At 43.0% G+C, this 24,411-nt stretch overlaps 2 protein-coding genes across 4 annotated transcripts in view; one reads left to right on the forward strand and one right to left on the reverse strand.

Moving 5' to 3' along the window:
* LOC136429724 (E3 ubiquitin-protein ligase TRIM33-like) overlaps positions 1 to 24,411 on the forward strand; it is a 31,286-nt gene that overhangs the window by 2,259 nt on the left and 4,616 nt on the right. The window contains exons 2-19 of one of the 3 annotated variants that reach the window (XM_066419666.1): positions 9,003 to 9,166; positions 9,711 to 9,943; positions 11,650 to 11,806; positions 12,856 to 12,956; positions 13,441 to 13,632; positions 14,038 to 14,125; positions 14,725 to 15,007; positions 16,039 to 16,142; positions 17,302 to 17,448; positions 18,334 to 18,414; positions 18,899 to 19,111; positions 19,653 to 19,763; positions 20,792 to 20,883; positions 21,346 to 21,505; positions 21,654 to 21,961; positions 22,573 to 22,687; positions 23,196 to 23,270; positions 24,079 to 24,231. In XM_066419666.1, the coding sequence (XP_066275763.1) occupies positions 9,003 to 9,166; positions 9,711 to 9,943; positions 11,650 to 11,806; positions 12,856 to 12,956; positions 13,441 to 13,632; positions 14,038 to 14,125; positions 14,725 to 15,007; positions 16,039 to 16,142; positions 17,302 to 17,448; positions 18,334 to 18,414; positions 18,899 to 19,111; positions 19,653 to 19,763; positions 20,792 to 20,883; positions 21,346 to 21,505; positions 21,654 to 21,961; positions 22,573 to 22,687; positions 23,196 to 23,270; positions 24,079 to 24,231 (2,777 nt within the window). Of the gene's footprint in view, positions 1 to 9,002; positions 9,167 to 9,710; positions 9,944 to 11,649; positions 11,807 to 12,855; positions 12,957 to 13,440; positions 13,633 to 14,037; positions 14,126 to 14,724; positions 15,008 to 16,038; positions 16,143 to 17,301; positions 17,449 to 18,333; positions 18,415 to 18,898; positions 19,112 to 19,652; positions 19,764 to 20,791; positions 20,884 to 21,300; positions 21,506 to 21,653; positions 21,962 to 22,572; positions 22,688 to 23,195; positions 23,271 to 24,078; positions 24,232 to 24,411 lie in introns of all 3 variants that reach the window. The other 2 variants (XM_066419667.1, XM_066419669.1) reach the window with 2 other exon arrangements.
* Positions 3,130 to 5,507, reverse strand: LOC136429196 (uncharacterized). Its single transcript, XM_066419072.1, has 3 exons — positions 5,342 to 5,507; positions 4,109 to 4,249; positions 3,130 to 3,336 (listed from the first exon to the last, which is right to left on the reverse strand). Exons 1-3 carry the CDS (start codon positions 5,437 to 5,439, stop codon positions 3,210 to 3,212), a joined length of 366 nt encoding a protein of 121 aa, XP_066275169.1. The 5' UTR covers positions 5,440 to 5,507; the 3' UTR covers positions 3,130 to 3,209.

Here is a 24,411-nt window from a genome sequence, read left to right on the forward strand (position 1 = left end):
AACAGTTTCATGGTAATACTACTAGTACATGATTCCTCACTGAAAAGTTCTGCCAGAAAATCTGTCTTTGACTTCGGTGTTAAGATCTTCTCTCAAAAGGGGGTTCTGGCCATGTTGTACAAATACAAATACAAATGGGTTACACTCTGAGTTCAATGGTTCAGGCTGAGGCCATTGTTGTTCTAGACATTTCTAAGTCTGGATGTTTTGCCATCAAGTCATATATTCCCTGACGTGTTCAGTTAAAATGAATGCAAACAGAAGAATATAGCTGTGCCTCTAACTTAGTCTAAGGATGGCAAGGTAGTCTTTTACAGTAACTGAGGGTTTGTGACTTAATAACAGAATCTAAATTAAATGTTCTGGGTTCGAATCCCTAGCCCTGGTAGGCCCCAATATTGTGCCCATGGGAAAGGTGCTTGAGTTAACCCCTATTTTCTCACTCTACTCAGGTGAAAATGAGTCTATAGTTTAAGATGAGTAAAAAATTTGTAAACTAGCTTTGGCTCGGGATTTCCTCTTGGATGGGACTTAAACTAAGCTTGAGGTACCCTGTTTGAGGAGAGCCACACATCAAGCATGTTAAAGAACCCATCACACTTATCAAAAAGAGAAGGGGTCCAGCCCAGTACTGTGAGTGGATAAAACCTTAAACTATAGTCGGCTGGCACAATAATTAGGTACAGGTCCAAAATACCTATACGCCCCTACCTCAATTGAGGTCATGCATTGAACCCAAATACCGCAAGCACTGCTGTACCAGTGCTGAAATGGTACTAATTAGTTCAAGCCTGGCTGGGATAAAAGGTCAGGGGATGCCACTTAATGTTTGACAGAAGATGAATTACCATGAAATAACTGTGTCATTGCACTGAAGACTTTATACTATCTTTCAGCACAGATTGACAGAGTCAAATTTTCATCTTTGTTTAACTTTACCTCAAAGCTGACTGGGGACGAGGGTGGTTATGTGGTAGTGATGATAGATGCCGTCTACACAGAAATGTAGCACAATTTAACATTTTGAAAATCAACCTTTATTTGAACAAATAGCTTCAAGTACAGGTGTCATCTGTACCTAAACCTGTGTACCTGTACTTGTACTAAGTTGTAGGCTTTACTTAAAATTTGTTTAATTACACAGCTCTATCTCACTCACTCACTCACTCATCCTGCTTGTGTTAATTACATAACTTGTACATGTACAAGACGACATGTACAAACCTGTTGTGTCACGCCTGAAGGCAGGTGACCAGTTATGCAGAATAAACAAACAAATGAAGGCACTGTTGTTCTAAGGTTTTCCTGAGGTACCGTTTTGATTTTTCGCCATCAAATTACATTTCCTGACATGGTGTTCAGTTTTAAAGGATCTGGAATCATACGAATGTAAATAGAAGAATGCAGGTCATGCTACACGGTGTTCTCACCAGGATTTTTCACAGCTAAGGCGCATCTTTGCGCAGCGCTATAGGTGTGAGGATGAGAGCTGCAGGCAGGAATATTGTAGGGGGGTCTGGCCCGTCTGGGGCATCCTCCCCCTGGAAATTTTGAACTTTAAAACTCTCAAAGACACTATTTCCTGCATTTTGAGGGCTAAAGTTTTTTACCTTTCCATCAAAACAACAGAAAATCCCCCCTACGCTGGCACAGTGTAGGGCTTCAACCAGTGTAGGGGCCAAAATCACATCATGGGGGATCCAAATCACAGCGTAGGGGCCCCCTACGCTCAAATGCCCTGGTGAGAACCCTGCTACATGGTGTAGGCAGCAACTCCCCCCACCCCCGCTTGCCTGCAAAGGTTGGGTGTGACACCTGATTAAGGACAGTAAGGTGGTTATACCGGTTGGACATACAGAGGCACACAAACAACATACTGTAAATGCAATTAAGTTTGTATGGTTTTAATTTCGCGGCAGTGCTATAGTCACTCACTTACTGCTACAGTATTGGACACAAATGTTTGCGGTGGTTTTAAGTTTGCGGTGAAACGATCACCGTGAAAACCGCGAACATAAAACCACCGCAAACATTTCTGCATTTACAGTATACAGAGCACACAAACAACACATGTACTGTATATCTAATTATCTGACTGTGAATCAGTGACAACCGTGGATAGATTTTTGCTGAAGAACCTGAGTAGGAACCTGCTCTTTAGGGCACAAAAGTATTCAAGGTATTTCTGGAAATTCTTCGTTCCCATATATCAATTATCTTCATAGCTATAGCCATACTATCTTTGAATTTTGATAGATTAAGTATCATTTTGTTCTTGAGGACTGTGACCTTGGGAGGACTAGTCTAGAGGCCGTTGACATTTAAACCCTTGGGAAAGGACACAAAGGGCTTAACCTCAATGGCCTCTAGTCCTCAATATGCAAAATTGTATTTCTTCACTTACATGTAACAGGTAAAGATGAGACAGTAGTTCTTCTTCTTTTAATCTTCTTATTTCATTTTGAGACCACCAGCATCAACGTGCTGAAGATTTTGTACCCAATACGGGATACTATGTATACCAACTGTAAGGTTTCATCCGCTCACCCCTACTCTTTGCGATAAGTGTGGTGGGTTCTTTTATGTGCTCTAGTTGTGGCTCTCCCCTCAAACACGGGACCTCCATTTAACGTGCTATCCATGGGATCATGATGTCCCTAACTGAAGCTAGGTAACTCATTTTCAGATTTTTTATTTAACCGAAACTGCGAATTTTAGGCCCCGCGAATCTAAAGAGACTCTACTGGTACTTCCAGTCAGTAGTAAGTAGTAATTAAGTCTTATGTAAGGCTTTAATTAGGGGAGGGGTACAGTATGTACTTTTCTATCTAAGTTATTCTAACCCAGCAATGACACATGCCACATTTCTGTATGCTACATTTATTTATTTTTCAAAACAGGGCAGTTCATTGACTTCAGTAGAATGATAAAACAGAATGTTTTTCTTATCACAAAAACTCAGCTATCTACAGAATACCTTATAAGGCTCTAGTTTACCATGAAATCTCATTCGAAGACCCTGGTGAACACAGAATTGTCCTTCACGAGACTGAATCATTTATGTCACATAATCTTAGCTCCTGGAATGCCAAATTTTTACAAAAATCAGGCTAAGATCCTCGAGCCTGTGACATTTCATGTTGGATTACATGTATGTTGGGGTGCTTTGAATCTCAAAGGAGCCTGGTGGCTTCTGTCGGTACTGCAGCTCAGGGTTCCTCATCTGGTCCGGGGAAGGTGCATGGTTTGAGCGGGTCGTTGGAGTCGACCATCTCCGTCTCGCAGCTCTCGTTAACCAGCATCAGGCAGTGGTCGGGTACGGTGTACAGGCCAGGGCTGGAGTTAACACAGAACAAGAACTTTACGCACACACATGCACACACACATATACACATACACACACACACTCACACACATGCACACACACACACACACACACACACACACACACACACACGTTAACCAGCATCAGGTAGGGCTGCAGTTAAAGGGGCATATTGTGACATGAGCATAAAACAAAATTCTTTGTTTTTGATTATTTTTCTACATCATTAGTTGAATCTACCTTATTACACTGCACAGCAATATTCATCACGTATGGATGCGACTTTGTAATATCGTGCGGACGTCTTAAAAATATATATGTATACGCAATCCCCACCACCACTTGACTTGTCCGCCGCTTATTTGCATATTAACTTGCGGGACGCAAGTTAACATGTAAATGAACCAGATTTTACACGTTTTGCGTTTTTCGTCGTTTATTAATGGTGGAAATGTGACAAAATGACGGGAATATGTTGGAAATAAGTAACAAATAAGTTACAAATGTGAATCTTAGTGTCTTAATCTTCAAATTCTTAATATCTGTAGTTTTTGCCCACCAGATTCTACAATATGCCCCTTTAACATGGACGGAAAACAGAAACATTATTCTATATCAGAAGTGGCATATTCCAGTCCCTCTGGCAGAACATATATGGAAACTGCAATGATTATGTGCAGTAGCACACACGTGTACATCCACACTCTTTTTAGCTGACTAGGAAGTTTGTTAAATGTTGTATAGTGTTGAACATTGGAGGAATACTGGCACATAACAGCATACCCGGCACAGAAGAGCCCGTCATCGCTACAGGAGCACTCCTCGCACCCCACCGTCCTCCAGCCACTGCCGATCATCATCTTGATGCCCTCCCACTCGCAGTACGGCATGTCGATCACACGGGACTTGCCTCTAGGGCCGAACCTGCGAGAACAACGTGGTACATGTATATCAGAGCCCAAAATTTAGATTTGGGAATAGATGCACTGATACACTACCTAACTAAAAAAAATTAGGTTAAAGTTAAAGTTAAAGTCCTCCCCGCACCAGACGGTGCATAAGGCGGTGCCCATCTCTGTTTCGGTAGCCCTGGGCCACACAACTTTATCACTACAGCGGGGGGCTAGTCCACTGGCAGTAGTGTGTGTTTAACTACCATACTCTTTCCCAAATGCTGAGTGCAAAGCAGAGAAAGCAGTATGTACCATTTTTAGAGTCTTTGGTATGACCCGGCCGGGGTTCGAACTCACGACCTGTCGTATGCAAGGCGAACACTCTATCCACTAGGCCCTTGCACCGGTTCACAATTAGGTGCACAGAAAGAATTTTGGGCGCACAACATCAAATTAAATAGAATGTTACTTTTGTTAGCAAAACATATTCACAATCCCTACTGCCTCTCTAAAGAACTTCAGTCTGAATTTCTGCAGCTGACTTGAAAATCTTAAAACAAGTAATTTATTGAGGTGCAACAAAGGTTATAGTGCTTTTTCTGACACTTACATTTCAAGAACATTCTGTAAGTGTACTACATGTAGTACAATTATAGTACCTTTCCTCAATAGCCTACAAAATTATCTAGGTGCACTGGTACACCTACAGTGAAAATTAGGTGCACAGCTCCAATATGCACCCATTATTTCGAGCCCTGTGTATACTAGTGTATATACACAATGTAGTTCCAATAGCACGAAAGCTTGAAGCGCCAGATCTATTGGTGGACTACATGTACAAAAGCCTTCATTTTCTAAAATCTGTCCTGAAAAACATACAAAACACTGTATATCAAATACAATCCTGACTGCTACATCTTTATTATCATACATGTAATACATTTTTTTTTGCAATGACTGCCTGACATTCCTTACCAAATTTTCAAAGGAACAACATTGCTCAAGTCAATATGAAGTTCTGAGCTGTTTTTTTTCCTAATAACCTTAAGTTGCAGTGTACCTCAGAGGTAGGTCAACTTTCAATAGGAAACAATGGTATATGAACATGTACAGCAGCACCTACGTCTTAGTCTCACTCTTCAGTTGTGAGGAGTATGCACTTCCCTCAGTCAGCCGCCAGGTGGCGCACATGAGCAGTGCAAGCGCGATGAAACACCTCATGGTTGGATTGGAAGTTAGGTTTTCTTTAGCTGGAAATCTGTGTGTGAGAAATTTGCATGTGAAAACGCTGTCATGAAAATATTCACACGAGCTCTTCCTTTGAAAAATCATGACCATAGCATGTCCAGAAAACAAGATATCAAAACTGGAAGTCCTGACACAGTACCATGGAAAGCTGCCAGGGGGCCCAACATCAGTTCTCCATCATGCCAACCAACACATACCAACATACCAAATATCATATATATATATAAAGACCCATCTGCTATTTCCTGAGTTATCCTGTTCACAAACAAACAACCAGACAAACGCAGTCCCCCAAAACTTAACCTTCTTGGCAAAGACAATTTGGTCCACACACACACACACACCAAATGTTCACCTCCGACTTGACATGATGGCAAAGACATCATTCCACAGTACCATTTTTGTTTGCCATTACATTAACTTTTATTAGTAAGAACTTGATCTACATGTACTAGTAGACCTGCGTATGCCCCCCATGCCAGGCAGTGATGTTAACATAAGTTAAACAGTGTAAGTGCGTCACTGCTTCCATCACATTTGACATCATGAATAGAGCAGGGTAAATGTCAGGCCTTGACGTCACAAACTCATGGAGTCACTGATCACACTGACGAATGGTCAACTGTCCAACCTTAAGTCAACCCCTTTGCTTGCCAAAGTCAACTCTAGATCTATATGAGGCACAGTGCCATGGTCAAACCCCAGGCCTAGCTTAGTTAGCCCTTAGTAATGCTAGTAGGGTCACATTTCCAATCTGGTGCCCGGCCAGGCAGTTTGCATGAATGAAATGTATGATAAAAAAGACAACAAAACACACCAAAGGTAAAAAAAGATTATTTGTACATAATTCTTGAAACACTCTTTTGTTTTTCGTTTTTGCCAACGGCCCTGTCAGGCCATGGTTGGGAAATGTGACCGTAGAATGAAAGCCTTCGGCAACCAAAGCAGTCATTTAGCATTGAACTTTTGAAGATAAAATCTAAACCAAAGGTCCACGGTAAGAATACAAATAGGCTGAGTTAGTAAAATTGACCAATTGCAGCATACTAGAGATTGAGCAATTCAGAAGTACAGAGATGTTCTCTCCTTCAAAGGGGGCATATGGCAAAGAAATGCTTTCACAGGGCTCTATTTGAATAAGCCTTTCAACTACAGCTAAACTCTATTGATAAAAAACCCCACCTTTAACCAGCAATTTTCAGGCAAAGATCGTAATTGCCAAGAAGAAACTTTGAAACCCGTAATTCTATTGTAACAGGCTTGATAAGAATACATTGCACACAGTATCAGTGGTGATGTGGCTAGCCTTTGAAGAGTAAGAAAAGTCCCTTCAATTTGCTAGCAGCTCTAAGTTCTAACATCAAATGTTCCTCTACCAAATTCAGGAAATTTCAATAAATAACAGGGAAAAATTCTGGTATTCTGCAATTCGGCAGATGAGAGGGAAAAAGTCTTTAAAGTTTGAGGAACATTTCGTACGGAGACACTTGACTTACCTTGAAAAAAGGAGTTGAAAGTAGCGTCAAATCGTACCAGCGTCTGTCTCAGAGGAACCTTTCGGTAGCAAGGCCGCACTGCGAATGGCCGAGGCCTGCCGAAATCTCCCAGATGTCCATGGGTCCGCGCAGTTTGTCTTGGTTGCCATAGGTTACTACGTCTTACAAGTCAGTTCCTTCGTTTTGAGCTGTCTTATTGTAGGGCACATATTTGCCAAGGTATGACAAGAAACAGGATATCGGACCTTATGACGTCACACTGAAGACGTTCGGTGTCAGTTTTGACTCTATGGAAGGTGATGTTTGAGATGGTATCGCATTACACTCAATTGTTCCAAAAGGACCGCCTCACCGCCCTTTGTAAACTAATCTGAAGAAATCAGAACCGCATTATAGCGGCAGTTTGTCGTAACTTATTGCTCTTTTCAGTATTCTTTCAGAATTCGGCAGTTCTTTAGGGAAACCCTTCAAGTCTTAATTAGAGGAAATTTTCCCTTGATTGCTCTGCCACACAGACCCAGACAGATCGTATTACGTTATTATGCCCCTTTTTGTTCATTTGACAACAGAAAAGGTGTTGATCAGGCCACAACAATTTGATTTCTTGGTTAGCCGAATTTAAAAAAAAATGCTAGATTGGAAAATCAACATGAAAACAGAATCTCAGAGGAAAGGTTGTACTTGGGTGCACACAGTTTCAGGGAGTGAACATGGTCAGGTGCAAGTTTCCACCCCAGCTTTCTGTTTTAATGATGTCCTCATGCTAAAATAATAAAAAAAATCTGTTAACCAAGAAATTAAATTGTTGTGGTCTTATGTAAGAGTTCAGTAGAAAGGTGAGGAAAGTATTTAATCATATATGCTGGACAATCAAGAGTATCTAATAAGGTCTCCTGTCACTTTTGAACTTTTTATCTTATTCAGATATTAGGCCCTACGGTAAACACAATTATTACATAATATATTTTCTTTTAAGATAAACCAACATTTTTCTCTTTCACCGCTTAATCCCTGCGCCCCCACTAATGTGGTTTTTACAATACGGGTCATGGCTTAGTCGTCTTTACTCTCTGTCAGCCTGTCCAAATAGTCTGTTTACATATGTTCAGCCTGAGCCAACAGTTTACCGCTCGGTAAGTTCCATTAAGGATCATACGTCCCTATGGAGCTAGATTGTGCAACTTCACAGGTCTTGTTCGTAAAAACTCTTGCAGGAAAAAGAAATAAAAATGTCCCATGTACAAAATTCTGGGATTTCCTTTCGTTTCTCCGACAACTTTAGCCACACATTTCTGCATGGAAAATAAATCATGCGCTTTTTTTTTTTTTTTAAATTGTTTTTATTGATTTTCCAATAACAAAAACAGAAAAACAACAGAAAAACACACACACACACACAATCATGCGCTTTTAAAGTGTTTTATGCTGTCAGAAATATGAACAGTTTACAAGTCTGTATTCCTTAAATTTTCCCTCATAATTGGTAGATGATACTTAAACAGTACTATTTAGTAGAGGGTGTGTCAGTAGAGTCTTCACTGGTGTTAGTTAAATGTGCCACTATCAAAGCTCTACGCTAAATTCATGAAGGCAGTGACTGCGTGTCCTGTTTAATTGGGCTCCGCTTTACACTGAATTCAAACACCCATTGCGCTTGACATAGAATGTACCAATTATGCTCTATCAGTCTATGTTAAATTTGAGTGGTCTGGCTACAATAAGTACATGTAAAATGACTCATAACGTTCTACATTTGTATTAAAAGGTCAGGACATGGGGTTGCAGTGCCCCTGTTCCACTGATTAGACAAAACACCCTCTATCTATTTCATGCTTAGGTCCCAATTGCACTGTCGGGTTGTCGTCCTGGCCGGACCCCCGAAGCCACAAATTTGTCCCAGTGAACTGCCCGGTACCGGGGATACCTCCCGGTGCTTCCACCATTAGCCCACGGCTTCTATTTGTTACCGGGTCTGTGTTGATTTTAATTCTGAGCATTGTGAGCATTTGATACTGACGTGCTGTATCTCCCCATCCCCAGCCAAAGTGAAGTGCCCCATGTGCCACGCGGAAGCCCACATCTCGGAGCTGATAGACAACTTCTTCTTACAAGACGCCAAGGCGCAGCGGGAAGACAGCAAGCCCTCCTCAGACCCACAATGCACCTGTTGTGAGGAGAGCTCACCGGCAACCGCTTTCTGCGAGGTAAGATGGGAGAGAATCCAAACTTCCTGAGATGCCAAAAATAGCCAAGAATAAACCCTGATGTCTTAAGCTAGGTCTGTTCTGGTTGGTTGCTTGTGATGTATCAATGACAGGACTTTTCTGATTGGTTGTGTTTGCTACCAGTATAGCAAAATATACTGTACACACACATTACTAGTGTATGGCAGTATGAATGTAACTTAATACAGATATCTAAGTGCACCCAGTCAAAAATTAGATGCACTGCTCCAATTTTAGATGCACAAAGTGCATATTCACCCTGTATTTTCAGCCTGTGTACCGATGACAGAAGTTCTCTGATTGGTTGTTGTTGATGTGCTTGTGATAGGACTACTTTGATTGGTTGTTTTTGATGTGCTTGTGATAGGACATCTCTGATTTTTTTTTTGTGTGCTTGTGATAGGACTTCTCTGATTGGTTGTTTTTGATGTGCTTGTGATAGGACTACTCTGATTGATTGTTTTTGATGTGTTTGTAATAGAACTACTCTGATTGGTTGTTATTAATGTACTTTTTGTGACAGGACTGCTCTGATTGGCTGTGTGAGACGTGCGTCCAAGCCCACGGGAGGGTAAAGATCACCAAAGAGCACGAGCTACAGAACAAGGAGGAGGCCCTGGCGGCGCAGGCGGCGATGGCGTCTCAGCGTCCCCTGTTCTGTCCGCTCCACAGGCAGGAGCAGCTGAAACTTTACTGTGAGACCTGCGACAAGCTGACCTGCAGGGACTGCCAGCTGCTGGAGCACAAGGAACACAGGTGAGAGACCGGAACAGTTTAGAACAGAAACAGGCTGGCTGAACTCTGAAGTCTTGTTTTGAAATTTGATTCTAGCCGGTTGAGCACAAGGAACATAGGTGAGAGATCTTACCTACAACAGAAACTGACTGTGAGATTTGTTTTGACATTTGATTCCAGCTTCTAGGAACAGTGATTGGTTTAGTCTTGTTGTTGTTTGCTTCTTTCTGTTTACATGTTCTTATGGAGTCATTTGTTGAAATAAACGCCAAGGGCCAGGACGTTTGTTATATCAAAAACACATACAAGTGCAGCTAAGGTCTTGCTATTTGACCAGCAGTAACAAGCATTACTTGTAGCTTGTTGAAGATTGAAACAATGAGTTGGAGCGATGGTTCCTATTGGAATACCTCTGAGCTTCCTTACTACTTTTTCCCTCCTTGCCATAAGTAACATTCATAGAAATATCATCAACAAACTCAATTTTGTATGCCAAGCCCACAGAAGCAAGCTCCTCCCATTACTGACAGACCTTACTCTACTCTAACACAGGTACGCGTTTGTGAACGAGGCCTCCCAGAACCACAAGCAGTTCCTGCAGACGTTGGTGACCAAGCTCCTCCCATTACTGACAGACCTTACTCTACTCTACTCTAACACAGGTACGCGTTTGTGAACGAGGCCTCCCAGAACCACAAGCAGTTCCTCCAGACCCTGGTGACCAAGCTCCTCCCATTACTGACAGACCTTACTCTACTCTACTCTAACACAGGTACGCGTTTGTGAACGAGGCCTCCCAGAACCACAAGCAGTTCCTGCAGACCCTGGTGACCAAGCTCCTCCCGTTACTGACAGACCTTACTCTACTCTACTCTAACACAGGTACGCGTTTGTGAACGAGGCCTCCCAGAACCACAAGCAGTTCCTGCAGACCCTGGTGACCAAGCTCCTCCCATTACTGACAGACCTTACTCTACTCTAACCTAACACAGGTACGCGTTTGTGAACGAGGCCTCCCAGAACCACAAGCAGTTCCTGCAGACCCTGGTGACCAAGCTCCTCCCATTACTGACAGACCTTACTCTACTCTAACACAGGTACGCGTTTGTGAACGAGGCGTCCCAGAACCACAAGCAGTTCCTGCAGACCCTGGTGACCAAGCTCCTCCCGTTACTGACAGACCTTACTCTAATCCAACACAGGTACGCGTTTGTGAACGAGGCCTCCCAGAACCACAAGCAGTTCCTGCAGACCCTGGTGACCAAGCTCCTCCCATTACTGACAGACCTTACTCTACTCTAACACAGGTACGTGTTTGTGAACGAGGCCTCCCAGAACCACAAGCAGTTCCTGCAGACCCTGGTGACCAAGCTCCTCCCATTACTGACAGACCTTACTCTACTCTAACACAGGTACGCGTTTGTGAACGAGGCGTCCCAGAACCACAAGCAGTTCCTGCAGACGCTGGTGACCAAGCTCCTCCCATTACTGACAGACCTTACTCTAATCCAACACAGGTACGCGTTTGTGAACGAGGCCTCCCAGAACCACAAGCAGTTCCTGCAGACGCTGGTGACCAAGCTCCTCCCATTACTGACAGACCTTACTCTAATCCAACACAGGTACGCATTTGTGAACGAGGCCTCCCAGAACCACAAGCAGTTCCTCCAGACCCTGATGACCAAACTCCTCCCATTATTGACAGACCTTACTCTACTCTAACACAGGTACGCGTTTGTGAACGAGGCCTCCCAGAACCACAAGCAGTTCCTGCAGACCCTGGTGACCAAGCTGCAGGAGAAGAAGTGTTACATCCAGATGGCGAGGGCCAAAATCAGGGAGAGGTACCGCGACGTGCAGGAGACGGAGAAGAAAATGGTCCAGGTTTGTTTGTTTGTTTGTTCGTTTTATTGAGATTTTATGGGTTTTTTTAGTTGTTTGTTTGTTTTATTCAGATCTCCATTAGTATACAATCTTAACAATCTATACACATATCTTCCTGGAGTCCACCTGCATTTAGATACAATTTTATCAATACAGGAAGAACGAAAACAATTGTTAGACAGTAAATCATACAAAATCAAATATGATGAACTTAAAAGTGAGGGAGAGGTCAACATAAAATAACGGAATCATTGTATCGATAATGTATATAAGGAAACCCAGAAGTAATACCAAATGACAAGGATGTAATTTTTAACTTAATTGCATGAACTGAACATAAATATAAACAAAGGTAATCATAATGATAAACATAATATAATAAGTTTGATATACTAATCATATACAAAATTACCACCATGTGTCAAGACGCATGTGCTTGTTCTTTCCAGTTGTTTTTTTAACGAACTTGCTCAAAGCCTTAGGGGGCACTCATCTAAGCACTGAACTAATTCTTACTGTAGCAGCATGTCTTCACCCTAGGCCAGAAACAACATCAATGCTCGAGACAAGTATTGACTTCACTGACCCATTAGGAGAAGCAGGGGCTATTTTTGACCTCTATTTCATGACGCAACAGATGTGTGTTTTCATAGTATGACTAGTAATACTGTACAACAGCGTTTTTTCACAGACTCAAAACACAAACTCCCTTCCCAGTCCCTACTGTTTATCACACAAAATGAAGTCCATACAAATATAAATGAATTTAAAGTCAAGCATATATGGTGTGTGTGTGTGTGCGTGTGAGTATGTGTGTGTGTGTGTGTGTGTGTGTAATAACTATCTGTCTTTCTGTGTGTGCATGAATGTGTGTGTTTCTTTGATTAGCATATCATGACTACACAATTAAGTGTCACACATTCTCAATGCTGGTAACGGTGGCAAAGCATATATGATGGTAAGGGAGTGAAGTCTGCCATCTCTGTTTACCATGTTGCTCACTGACGGTTGTGTTGCTCATTAAAGAATGTCACATCTTCCACCCACAGGAGATAAAGGCCTTCATGTTCATGCTGATCACAGAGATCAACAAGCGAGGCAAACAGCTGTTAACGGAGCTGCAGGTCACCACAAAGGACAGGATGAACAAGTAAGGCTGGATTTGTCTTTCCATAGGGACGCACCAATGTACAGGGAATATGGTGGTAAAAATGTAGTCCCATCAGGCTATTAGCTAGCAGGGCGTCTTCTGGAAACAAAAATTAGGCACCTTGCCTTTGGGGGACCCCGAGAGGAAATCCTGTTTCCCTGGTAAATACATACACAATGTACACGTGTTCCCCACACCACACACACTGCCCACTGTTGTTTTTTCCTCATACCAGACACTGGGACAGCATGAAAATTGGACGCCAATTTTTGGACATCTATAAATCCTAGCTAAAAGCCTGAGTCCCATATAGCCTTTTTGAGGCAGTAGGGGTAGTCGGTTGTTTTCCACTGTGTCTAGGGCATGTATTGGAAGGCATAGCCTATCCCTCTCTTTCCATGGCCTTTTACCTTCTCAACCAAATTTTGACTGTAGATCGAGGTTGAATGTTGCTAATCAGAATTCATTTCTCTGCTCCACCCAGGTTAAAAGCTCAAGACGACGAAATCCTCAGGTTATCCCTCGCGGTGGACCATTGTGCAAACTTCGCCAACTTTGCTGTTAACTTGGGGAACAACACCGCTCTGTTGTACAGTAAGCGCCACATCACCAACCAGCTCAAGAACATCCTCAGGACACGATGCGAACCCAACCCCTGTGTACCCTCCGCAATGAAGTGAGTTTGTTTGTTTGTTTCATATGATCAATAAAACCACCTTTAGGTGTAACCTAACCCCTGTGTACTCTCAGCAATGAAGTAAGTTTGTTTGTTTGTTTCACATAGCCGGTATACCACCTTTAGGTGCAATACACCAGTTTTGTACAGACTGGACTGTAAGGTTTGATCCAGTGAGTGAGTACGAGTGAGAGTGAGTGTTTGAGTGAGTGATTGAACCTGTGTGTGAGTGAGTGAGTGAGTGAGTGAGTGAGTGAGTGAGTGAGTGAGTGAGTGAGTGAGTGAGTGAGTGAGTGAGTGAGCGAGTGAACCTGTACATGGCCTCTGTTGTTTTAGCTGTTCTGAATTAGATCGAGATAAAAAAAGAACTGTCTTGTTTCTATCATCTGTGTTTTTTGTCCCCAGGTTCATGGTTGACAGCACCTTTGTAGCCCAGTACATCGGCAGACTGGGAGCACTGCTAGCAGAGGGGGACCAGCTACAGATGGTTCAGGTAACATATCTATATAATCACTGTCTGAATTTAGCCTCCTTATATAGCACCTTTAGACTATAGCTAGTGCTTGTGATTCAGCAGACTGGGACCAACTACAGAAAATACAGGTACTAAGTATGATACTGTCAGACGCAAAAGTTTCAAAAGCATAAGAGTTTGATCTTATATCGGGTGGTAATTATGGATGTATCTTCTTCTTCAGTCAAACTCAAAGTGTAATGCTTGAGACAAAGTGCAATGGTTTTTTGGTAGTGGATTGTACAACCTGGCTTTGCTAAGGCTCAAATTTATAGTCAAGCACACCCGGTCACCCCTACTCTTGTCGATAAGTGTGTTGGGTTCTTTTACATGCAAAGGTTTTGGAACTGTGCTAGCATACAGTAAGATCAGTCAAGGTACAAGGTAACAGTGACTGTCGCTCAAGCAACTGGATAAAATTTGAAAACGGTCAGAAGTTTTAGACAGCATCTTTCGTCAGTCGCTGTTCCAGATTTGATCCATCGGCTTGAGTAGCTGTTACCTTGCATATCTTATTACCGGGATGTCTAACCTTCATCGACGCAGTAAGATCATTTATATTCTTGTTCCTTCTTTAGGAAAGACAACGACAGCTGCATCAACAACAGCAGCAAATTCAACAACAACAACAGCAGCAGCAGCAACAACAACAACAACAGGCTGCCAACCAACAGAGGAGCATGCCGACCTCCTCTGGTATCCGCGCGCCGCCCCCCCTGGTTCCCCGTCCCATGCCCCCAACCTCCAGCGCGGGCCACCCGACCCACGGGTCGCAGCGACCCGGGGACATGACCCTCAGGCCGACCAGCCTGCACCAGATGAGGCAGCTTCAGGCGTATCTACAAAGAGCACAGGCCCAGGGTGGGTTGTGTCTGTTTGTTTGTTCGTTCATGAGTTTGTTCAGACCTTTGTAGTGCCTAATGGCTCATAGGGCAGCAAGTTTCCAATGCTGTTTCAGTTCTGTAGTAGGGGTGTGTCTGTGTGGTGTAATGGTTTGCACCTTTGTCATTTACCACATCTGGTTCAAATTATGAGGAGCCAGAAGGCTTGAGTTCACGCCCGGGTAGGACACGTCTGGACAAGAGGCGCATTGAGTCATACCAAAGACTTTATAGAAATGGTACATACTTCTGAAACAGTATGGAAGTTAAACACACTCCACTGCCAGTGGACTAGCCCCCTGCTGCGGTGATTGCACCACAGTGTGGCCCAGGGCTATGAAATGGAGATGGGCTCTGCCCTATACACCTTATGGTGTGGGAGAACTGTAGTTGACATAAACGGGCAGCCAAGTAACCTCCAGGGCTCGAAATTCATTTTTGGGAATAGGTGCACTGGTGCACCCAACCAAAAAAATTAGGTGCACAGAAAGAATTTTGGGTGCACCACTTAAAGTAAAGTTGAATGTCAGCAAAACATAATTAATGCTCTCATAATTGTTATCAAGAACTTCACAATATGTAATCAAATTTCAAACAAGTGATACATGTACATCAGATAAAGTGCAACAAATGGCTCTATTGCTTTTTCTGATACTGTTTACTAGTGTACAATGGTACCTTTACTCTATAGCCTACAAAAATATCTAGGTGCACCCACAGTCAAAAATTAGGTGCACAGCTCCAATTATGGGTGCACACAGGTGCACATCAAACCAGTATTTCCAGCCCTGTCTAACTCTTCTCCATGTCCACGTTTATGTCAAGTACAGTCCTCCCACACCATAAGGTGTATAGGGCGGTGCCCATCTCCATTTCATAGCCCTGTGCCACACTGAGGTGCAATCACTGCAGCAGGGGGCTAGTCCACTGGCAGTGTATGGTGTGGGAGGACTGTACTTGACATAAACGTGCAGCCAATTAACCTCTCATTCTCCATGTCCATGTCTGCAGCCCAGCTGCAGCAGGTGAACCCCAACGCAGCAGCCGCAGCAGCAGCAGCCTACCAGCAGAGCAAACAGCTGCAGGGATTCTCAGCCGCAGGGCCCCAGCAACAGGTAACTTCGTTAAATAGCAGGTGTATTTGTACACTTTAACCCTAGCCGGAGCCCTACCAGCAGAGCAAACAGCTGCAGGGATTCTCAGGCGCAGGGCCCCAGCAGCAGGTACATTTGTTAAATAGCAGGTATACTCGTACATTCTAACCCTAGCCGGAGCCCTACCAGCAGAGCAAACAGCTGCAGGGATTCTCAGGCGCAGGGCCCCAGCAGCAGGTACATTTGTTAAATAGCAGGTATACTCGTACATTCTAACCCTAGCCGGAGCCCTACCAGCAGAGCAAACAGCTGCAGGGATTCTCAGGCGCAGGGCCCCAGCATCAGGTACATTTGTTAAATAGCATGATTGTGTATTTGTGCACTTTAACCCTAGGCGGAGCCCTACCAGCATCATTGTACAAATTTCGGTCATTTTAATAATGATTATTGAAATGTTTGCACTTTTATATCTTCTATATCTAAATCACTCTCTGGTTTTTGTCCGTCAGGGTTGCTGTGATAGTCTTAATATTTTTCCGTCATACACAGCAAAATTCCAAGGGACAAGTTCTGGCTACTTCAGGCTGTTTGTACTCATTATATTCAGTAATAACAAGTAATTTGTCTGGGGGGTGGGGGTAGTCCTTGTTACAGAAGACAATGAGGGAGATACTACATGTAGCATACAAAGGTTACATTTGGTGCATTTCACATGATTTAGTTACAGCAGGTAACTTCATTCATGTTCACTTGAACTTCAAGGATGGAGTTTTTGTAGTGTTTGCAGTGTGCAGTTGAAACAAGTCTAGTACAGTAGTGGTACATGTACAATGGAAAAACAGTGGATAGGTCACCATAAAAACCATAAAATTCAAACCACTGCAAATGTTTCAAGATTTACAGTACTTAAACACTTTTCTTTCTGTTTCATTTTTGCCTAGGTGTCAATGTTTCAGTAGCAGCACAGTTAAAAGCATAATAGGGGTCGTTCAGACAGTACTGACATTACCTTAACTTACTAAGAGCTTAGAGTAAGTATACATTGGCATAGAATTTTGCAGAGACATATGTATTTTATTTTTGAATGGTTATACAATTAATGTATGGCATAATGCTTATAAGGGATATGTCAGTTGATACACAGTAGAGCTAAAGCTAAAGCTCCTAATTTGTACCGTAGGTACCCACATCCTCCGGCATGGTGAACCTGAACAGTCTTCCCAAGCTGCAGAGTGTTCCCCCGCTGACCCAGGAGCAGCTCCAGGCCCTGGCGCAGAAGGCAGCTAGCCTGGCCAACCTGCAGAGGGCACAGCCATCCAGACAACAGGTCTGTGGGTTAACTTACACTTAGGCCACACCAATTTGATTTCTTGGTTAACAGATTTTTTTATTCTAATTTCAGTATGAGGACATCATTAAAACAGAAGGCTGGGGTGAAAACTTGCACCTGACCTTGTTCACTCCCTGAAATTGTGTGCACCAAAGTACAAACTTTCCTCTGCATCTGAGACTGTGTTTTTAAGTTGATTTTCCAATCTAGCATTTTTTTTAAAATTCTGTTAACCAAGAAATTAAATTGATGTGGCCTTACAAGTCACCCCACACCAGGGCTGTCTCCAGGACCCGTCCCCCCGTCCCGGGACGGAAATCTGCTTTCACCGTGACCCCGTCTGTACCCCAAATCTGAACTTCGTGACATGGAATGGATGAAAATGGATTTGATTCAAAAGGACATATTTAGCAATGGAAATCAACAACATATTAGGCTCTCAAACAATGAGAGGGACAGAAAGAAATTCAAAGCTGGAGACAGCCCTGCTACAGACTGTTCCAAGACCACATGAATTTCATTTGTTGGTTCTCAAATTATAAAAGACAATGCTGAACTGGAAAATCATTTGGGAAAGTCTATACCTTGGTACACACAGTTTCGAGGGGTGGATGAAAGTCTGATTCAAGTTTTCCTCTCAATTTCTGGTTTATAAATCTATATATATGCCCCCTCATCATCATCATCAGTCCTCCTCTTAGGAGGTGTAGCAAGTGAAGTTTGCTCTCCAGAACTTCTTGTTCGCCCCCTCCTCACCCAACAACAAAGTTTCACTCAAGCAGAACAGAATTACAAAACTATGTACTTTCTAAAAGATGTCTGAGAACCTAGGAAATAGATTGATGTGGCCTAAACTAATTTTCTAACACTTGCATACCTCAGAGTGCGGCTGCCCATCTGCAAGGTTTGATGCAGTCCACAGCGAGGACACAGAACCACCCCAGAAACCTCATCAGGCCACAGGTACATGCTGTCTTAACCCTCTAGTTTTTATTAGTGTCTGGCAGCCCGATGGTGGTGGTTCTCCTTGAACACGGGACCCACGGCTTTACGTCCAATCCGAGAGGATCTTCCTAAAAGGAGCTGGGGTACTCTTTCCCCGACTGGAGTGAGGAAATAGGACTGTGTAAAGTGGATATCCCAAGGGCACAACAGAAGGGCTTTAGATCAACCCTAACCACAAGACCATCTTCCCAACTTATACTTAATACCACATTATATTTATATGTACCTGAACTAAAGAAGTACAACGTTTGTGTTTTTGTATTTGTTGCTCAATGACATGTAGTAATCACAGGTACATGTTTAACCTAGAGAATCCCCTACAAAGTACATTGCTGTTTGAAGTCCTGACATGATAGTACAAATGTGTTATGAATCACATAAAACAGAAAGAAAGTATTTCAATCCCTGCTCAATTGATATGGAGCTGTGTTACTGTTTCCAGATGTTTCCGCACATTCCTGCCTCCTCTGCGTCCCAGCCCGGCACAAGCACGGCACACCCACCGCCACCGTCCACATTTCAGCCACAGAGACCGGTAGCGCCGCCAAACCCTAGCGCCGCACCTCCCAGCATGCAGCAGGGCATGGCGGCGCTACCACGAGAGGAGGAGAGGGTAGACAGCGGGATCGCCAGCTCACCGTCGGACAACGGGCAGGTTCGTTGTTGTTTGTTTGTTTGTTTTGTTTATTTATTTCATCTTGAAAACATCTGGGTACTGTGATTCAGTTTATGTTCACGGTAGCAAAATTTCACGGTGGAAGGAAACTTGACATTTTCACTGAACTTTAACTTCACGGTGGAGGCAAGTGATTTACAGAACGGATGTGTGAAGGAATCCTAAATAGTAAGAACTGAGGTTTTTCGTGGTGATGATAAGTTCACGCTACAGAGGTGACAGTGAACATAAAATTACAGTGAAAGAAACAATAATTACAGTATTCCCTGCAACAAGATTGTTTCCAAGAGGGCCCAGAGAACATAGGAGAAATGGTACATAAATTTAATAACATAAATCGAACGTATATACAGAAAATGATAACAAAATCATAGCAAGGAACAAATAATACAACGTACATTGGTTGAAACCATGTGCAGGACAAGGGTGAAGTATAAGAATGTTCCTAATGATTTATAGCATAAAAGTCAGCACTATACAATTCATGTAGTCTTGCCACTAACAATAGGGTCTTTACTAGGCCCAGCCTTCGTCGCCAAGACAGCAGGTACACATGGGTTTATGTGAATCAAGACCTTATAATGGGCAAATCATCGTTTTGAATAACCTACCATATCTGTGCATAGAGCAGGTAAGTACAGGGTGGGCTGGACAAAGGGCCGACAGGTGGAAGGCTTAGCTAACTTCCGTCTCGTTAACGGTCGTTGCCATTTGAAAGAGTCTATGCCATATTGCAGAACGGCACACTTTAAGTGTATTAGTATCAGTATGCTCTACCAATACTGTCATGTTTTGTGGCGTGGTGGTTAGAGTTTTAGGACTAGGCTTTTTTACTCACATTTGAACCCAAGCTGATGTACTTTTTTTTGCCATTTTTCACGATCCTGTGCAGTTTTAAATACAATGTTGCTTTCAATATAATTCCGTATGTTTTGTGCTCCCCCAACCCAAGAAAATATTATGATACATTCAGATATGGCATCTACTGGTCAGTGATATGGCATCGACAATTTCAAATGGCAAAGATTGATGGAAACATGTGAAGCATGACCCATTTTAGAAGCATTGGGGTGGTGTGGTGGCGTCTTGGTAGGCATCTATGGCTTCACATCTAAGGTAGCTGTTTGCCACCAAATTTGTATTGGTTTTGGGGTTAGGCAGCTGGGAGAAGGTTGAACACAGAACTGCTTTCAGTATCCCAGGACTATCCTATATGAGGGCTGCAACCTTTATCCACGGGACGCATTGTGGGATGCTGGACACCTTGGCTAGAAATTGAACCCCGCTTTGTTATTGAACTGTCTATAGCCTATAGGGATCTCCCTAAGGAATAGAGCAACGTTACCTTATATTATATTGTCAGGGCTCAAAACACTGTTTTTCTTCTGCCTACAGTACAGTGTTTCAATCTGCCAGAAATTTTCCCTTCAATGTGGGAAGATTTTAGACAGGAAAATTATTTTTAAAGAACGTTTTAAGTTTGTGAATAGGAAATATTGAATTTGCGGGCTTGAATTTTGTTATTATTCAAAACTTACAGCAATTTTAAATTTCAATCTATGATTTACAAATTGTAGATATTTTGAGCCCTGGTTGAAGAATGGTGTCGTGTTACCAAGTAGTGTTGACCTGAAAATGACCTCTGACCTCTTCTGACAGGTCAACTCCCCACCTGAGAATGCAGCAGGAGGGGCTGCTGGGACTGAGGGTCAAAGGTCAAGGTCAAGACCGAGCAGCAGAGATAGTGCAGGGTACGTAGAAATCATACATTTTACATGAAATTGTTTTGTATAGCACTTATTTTCTTACTATTGTTATTGTCTGCTTAACCAAATTGTGGTCGTCTTGTCCATGATAAAATTCTTAAGATGCCTTTTTTTTCTTCAGACAAGTTGAGGTAGAAGATGGTTATAAGCACTGCGCATCTGCAGGAAGAAATTATAATTAAAATAGTAACAAGAATGTCAAAAGATGAGATATTCATCAATCTTGATATAATATGTATTTTTCTTCTTTACCCTTCTTCTTTGCAATATTCAATTTTTTTCACACCTACCTGATACCATAAAACCAACACTCTTTCTCATTGCTGACCCGATATCATATTAATATTATCAATCTATCAATGTCTGTTCCATACCACTAACTGCATTGCCATATATAACCAGGGCATGCCCATACCCAAACCTTCCTTCATATTATTTCTCACCAAGATTCCAGCCCCAAGTTCCCCTCCAAGACATCTTAAAAGACGTTAAGAAAGAAAAACTAGAGGCAGGTGCTGGTGGGGCAAGCTGCAGTTTTGCTGCCGCCAGCCAGGGGGAGCCGAGTAGCAGTGGCACCACCGCCAATGTCAGAGTAAAGCAAGAAAAGGTAAGTTGCAGAAACAGGATAATAGTATGTTTTTGTTAAAAAATTTATCCAGTTACTTAACTGTTTTTTTGACGTATTTTATTACCTAGATGTCTAAACTTCATTGACGAAGCAAAATCTATATTTATATTTTTCCTTGTAAACTCAGGGACTGTTACACACCTGTGGGAGAGGAGAGGGCGATAACCAGAGCTTCAACACATGTCCCTCCGCCTCGGCAACCATGGAACTGCCCCCGGCAACCACTGGGCTCCCCGTGGCCAACACCGGCCTACCTCTCCCAACGGCGGCAGACGCGTTGGCTGCCATGAACGCGCCGCCGGCCCACAACCCGGAGGATCCGAACGAAGACTGGTGCGCCGTCTGCCACAACGGCGGGGACCTGCTCTGCTGTGACACCTGTCCCAAGGTGTACCACCTGAACTGTCACGTGCCCAACATTCCCGCCATGCCCAGGTAAGACACCTGTCCTAAGGTGTATCACACCTGTCACAAGGAGTAAGACACCTGTCCTTAGGGGTAACACACCTGTCCCAAGGTGTACCACCTGAACTGTCACGTGCCCAACTTTCCCGCCATGCCCAGGTAAGACACCTGTCCTAAGGTGTATCACACCTGTCACAAGGAGTAAGACACCTGTCCTAACAGGTAACACACCTGTCCCAAGGTGTACCACCTGAACTGTCACGTGCCCAACTTTCCCGCCATGCCCAGGTAAGACACCTGTCCTAAGGTACTACACACCTGTCCCAAGGTGTAAGACACCTGTCCTAACAGGTAACACACCTGTCCCAAGGTAAGACACGCTCAGTCAGTGACAGTCCCTGTGACTCTACTCCCTGCCTCCAGCTTTATATCCCATCCGAGAGGACGTCTCTGATCAAAGCTTAGAAAGGTTCTAGGTTTGAATCTTAGTTACTCATTTTCGCCTGAATCAAGCGAGGAAATAGGTGTTAAGTGCCTTTCCCAAGGGCACAACATCGGGGCCTGCCAGGGATTCAAACCCAGAACCTCTAGATTCTCATCGCTTGACACTAAGACTTTGTCCCCCTTCCTCTACCCTGCAGTGGAGATTTCATGTGCACGCTGTGTGAGGAGCTCCCAGACGCAGACACCACCCCCATATCTGAACACGGAAACAAACGGAAGGCACCGACTGGTATACCTGACAGAGACCTCAAAGTAATGTCCATTTATAACTGTTCTAAATGGTATCATCATAAGGCTTCTGTGGAAACGAAGGTGTTGTTTTCGGTCTATATGTGTTTGTTTCTACTGGTGTGTGTACAAAGATGGACAAACATCAGCGTCAGCAGTTACTTTGATATTGTAGTGATTGAATATTCAATTTCATTAATTTCTTGTTAGGATTGCAATGAAGGTTTTTCGGCATGGAGGAATTTTACCAACAGATTTTGTAACACTTCTTTTTATATTATATATATCCCAATGCTGCAAGTTTGTACATGGAGTTATGTCATGAAGGTCTTTTGGCAATGAGGAATTTTACAAAAACAGTTTATGAATTGTGTATTGCTTGTGTGAGTTTGAACAATGATCCTAAAGTTGAATTTAAAGTCCTTCCTGCACCAGATGGTGCATAGGGCGGGGCCCATCTCCAGTTCAGTAGCCCTTAGGCCACACAGCTTTGTGCAATAACCCTAAATCTTGTTGTTATCTTTCCCTGAAGGTATGTGAGAAGATTCTACTGGAGCTGTTCTCCCATGAGCACAGTGTTCCTTTTCACGACCCAGTCCCAACTTCGGTGAGTACAACTTACATGTACATGTGTGTCATGATGTGTTCTTTTACTGTAGAGTCATCATACTATAGAGTTAAGGCTTATGGTAGTAAGATTTATGGAAGATTTATAGGGACTCTCATGTCAAAATTGTATTCCCATTATATAGTTACATTGTTGTCATTTCTTTCATCATTTGTTGTCCTTTTTATAGTTTTATGCATCTGACTTTGCTGAACTAATATTATAAAAACTGATTTGATTTCTTGGTTAACGGAATTTGAAATAAAATGCTAGATTGGAAAATCAACATGAAAACAGAATCTCAGAGGAAAGTTTGTACTTTGCTGCTCACAATTTCAGGGGGTGAACAGGGTCAGGTGCAAGTTTTCACCCCAGCCTTCTGTTTTCATGATGTCCTTATGTTGAAATTAAAAAAAATCTGACAGAGGCCAAGAAATTAAATTGGTGTGGCCTAAGTAACACATTTTAGGAAACAAAAGTGTGAAAAATATTGATCATGTTACAGCTTTGTAAATATTTCCAACTCCCTTCTGTATCTGAATAAAAAGACTCTTTGTACACAATTGCAACCAAGTGATTTATTCAACCAATGTTTCTGTGACCATCCGTCACCTTCCTCAGGGCAATTCTGACCGGTTCACATTGCACTGCAGGTGCCGCTGCTTATATGTGAACCAGTCAGTATTGGTCAACAGATGGTCACCAAAACGTTGGTTGAATAAATCACTCGATTGTGTACGAAGAGACTTTGTCATTGAGTAACTTACCAACCTGATGAAACTATTCACGGATCCTTCTGTTTCTGTAGGTTCCAAACTACCACAAGATCATCGCCCACCCGATGGACCTGACCACGATAAAGAGCAAACTGCACAGGAAGCACTTCAACCATTACCAGACCATGGAGGAGTTCATCTACGACATTGCACTGGTGCTCACCAACTGTGCAAAGTACAACCTGGTGAGGGTTAGCAGGACAGGTTATCTGTGTTAGTGGTTAGGTCCAGGGCTGTCTCCAGGACACATCCCTCCATCCTGAGACAGAAATTTGTTTGTTAGGATGAAAAAGTACAACCTGGTGAGGGTTAGTAGTGGTCCACAGTTTTCTGCTGCTGCAGTAGTTGAAACATCCTGCAGCCGC

This window comes from Branchiostoma lanceolatum, chromosome 3 (genome assembly GCF_035083965.1).
Source record: "Branchiostoma lanceolatum isolate klBraLanc5 chromosome 3, klBraLanc5.hap2, whole genome shotgun sequence".
NCBI lineage: Eukaryota > Metazoa > Chordata > Leptocardii > Amphioxiformes > Branchiostomatidae > Branchiostoma > Branchiostoma lanceolatum.

Excerpts from the sequence above, each read along its gene's own strand:
- LOC136429196 (XM_066419072.1), bottom strand. The coding sequence starts at position 5,439 with ATGAGGTGTTTCATCGCGCTTGCACTGCTCATGTGCGCCACCTGGCGG. Across the intron at positions 4,250-5,341 it reads CTGAAGAGTGAGACTAAGAC|GTTCGGCCCTAGAGGCAAGT; the intron begins GTAGGTGCTGCT and ends TTGTTCTCGCAG. Across the intron at positions 3,337-4,108 it reads GACGGGCTCTTCTGTGCCGG|CCCTGGCCTGTACACCGTAC; the intron begins GTATGCTGTTAT and ends TGTTAACTCCAG.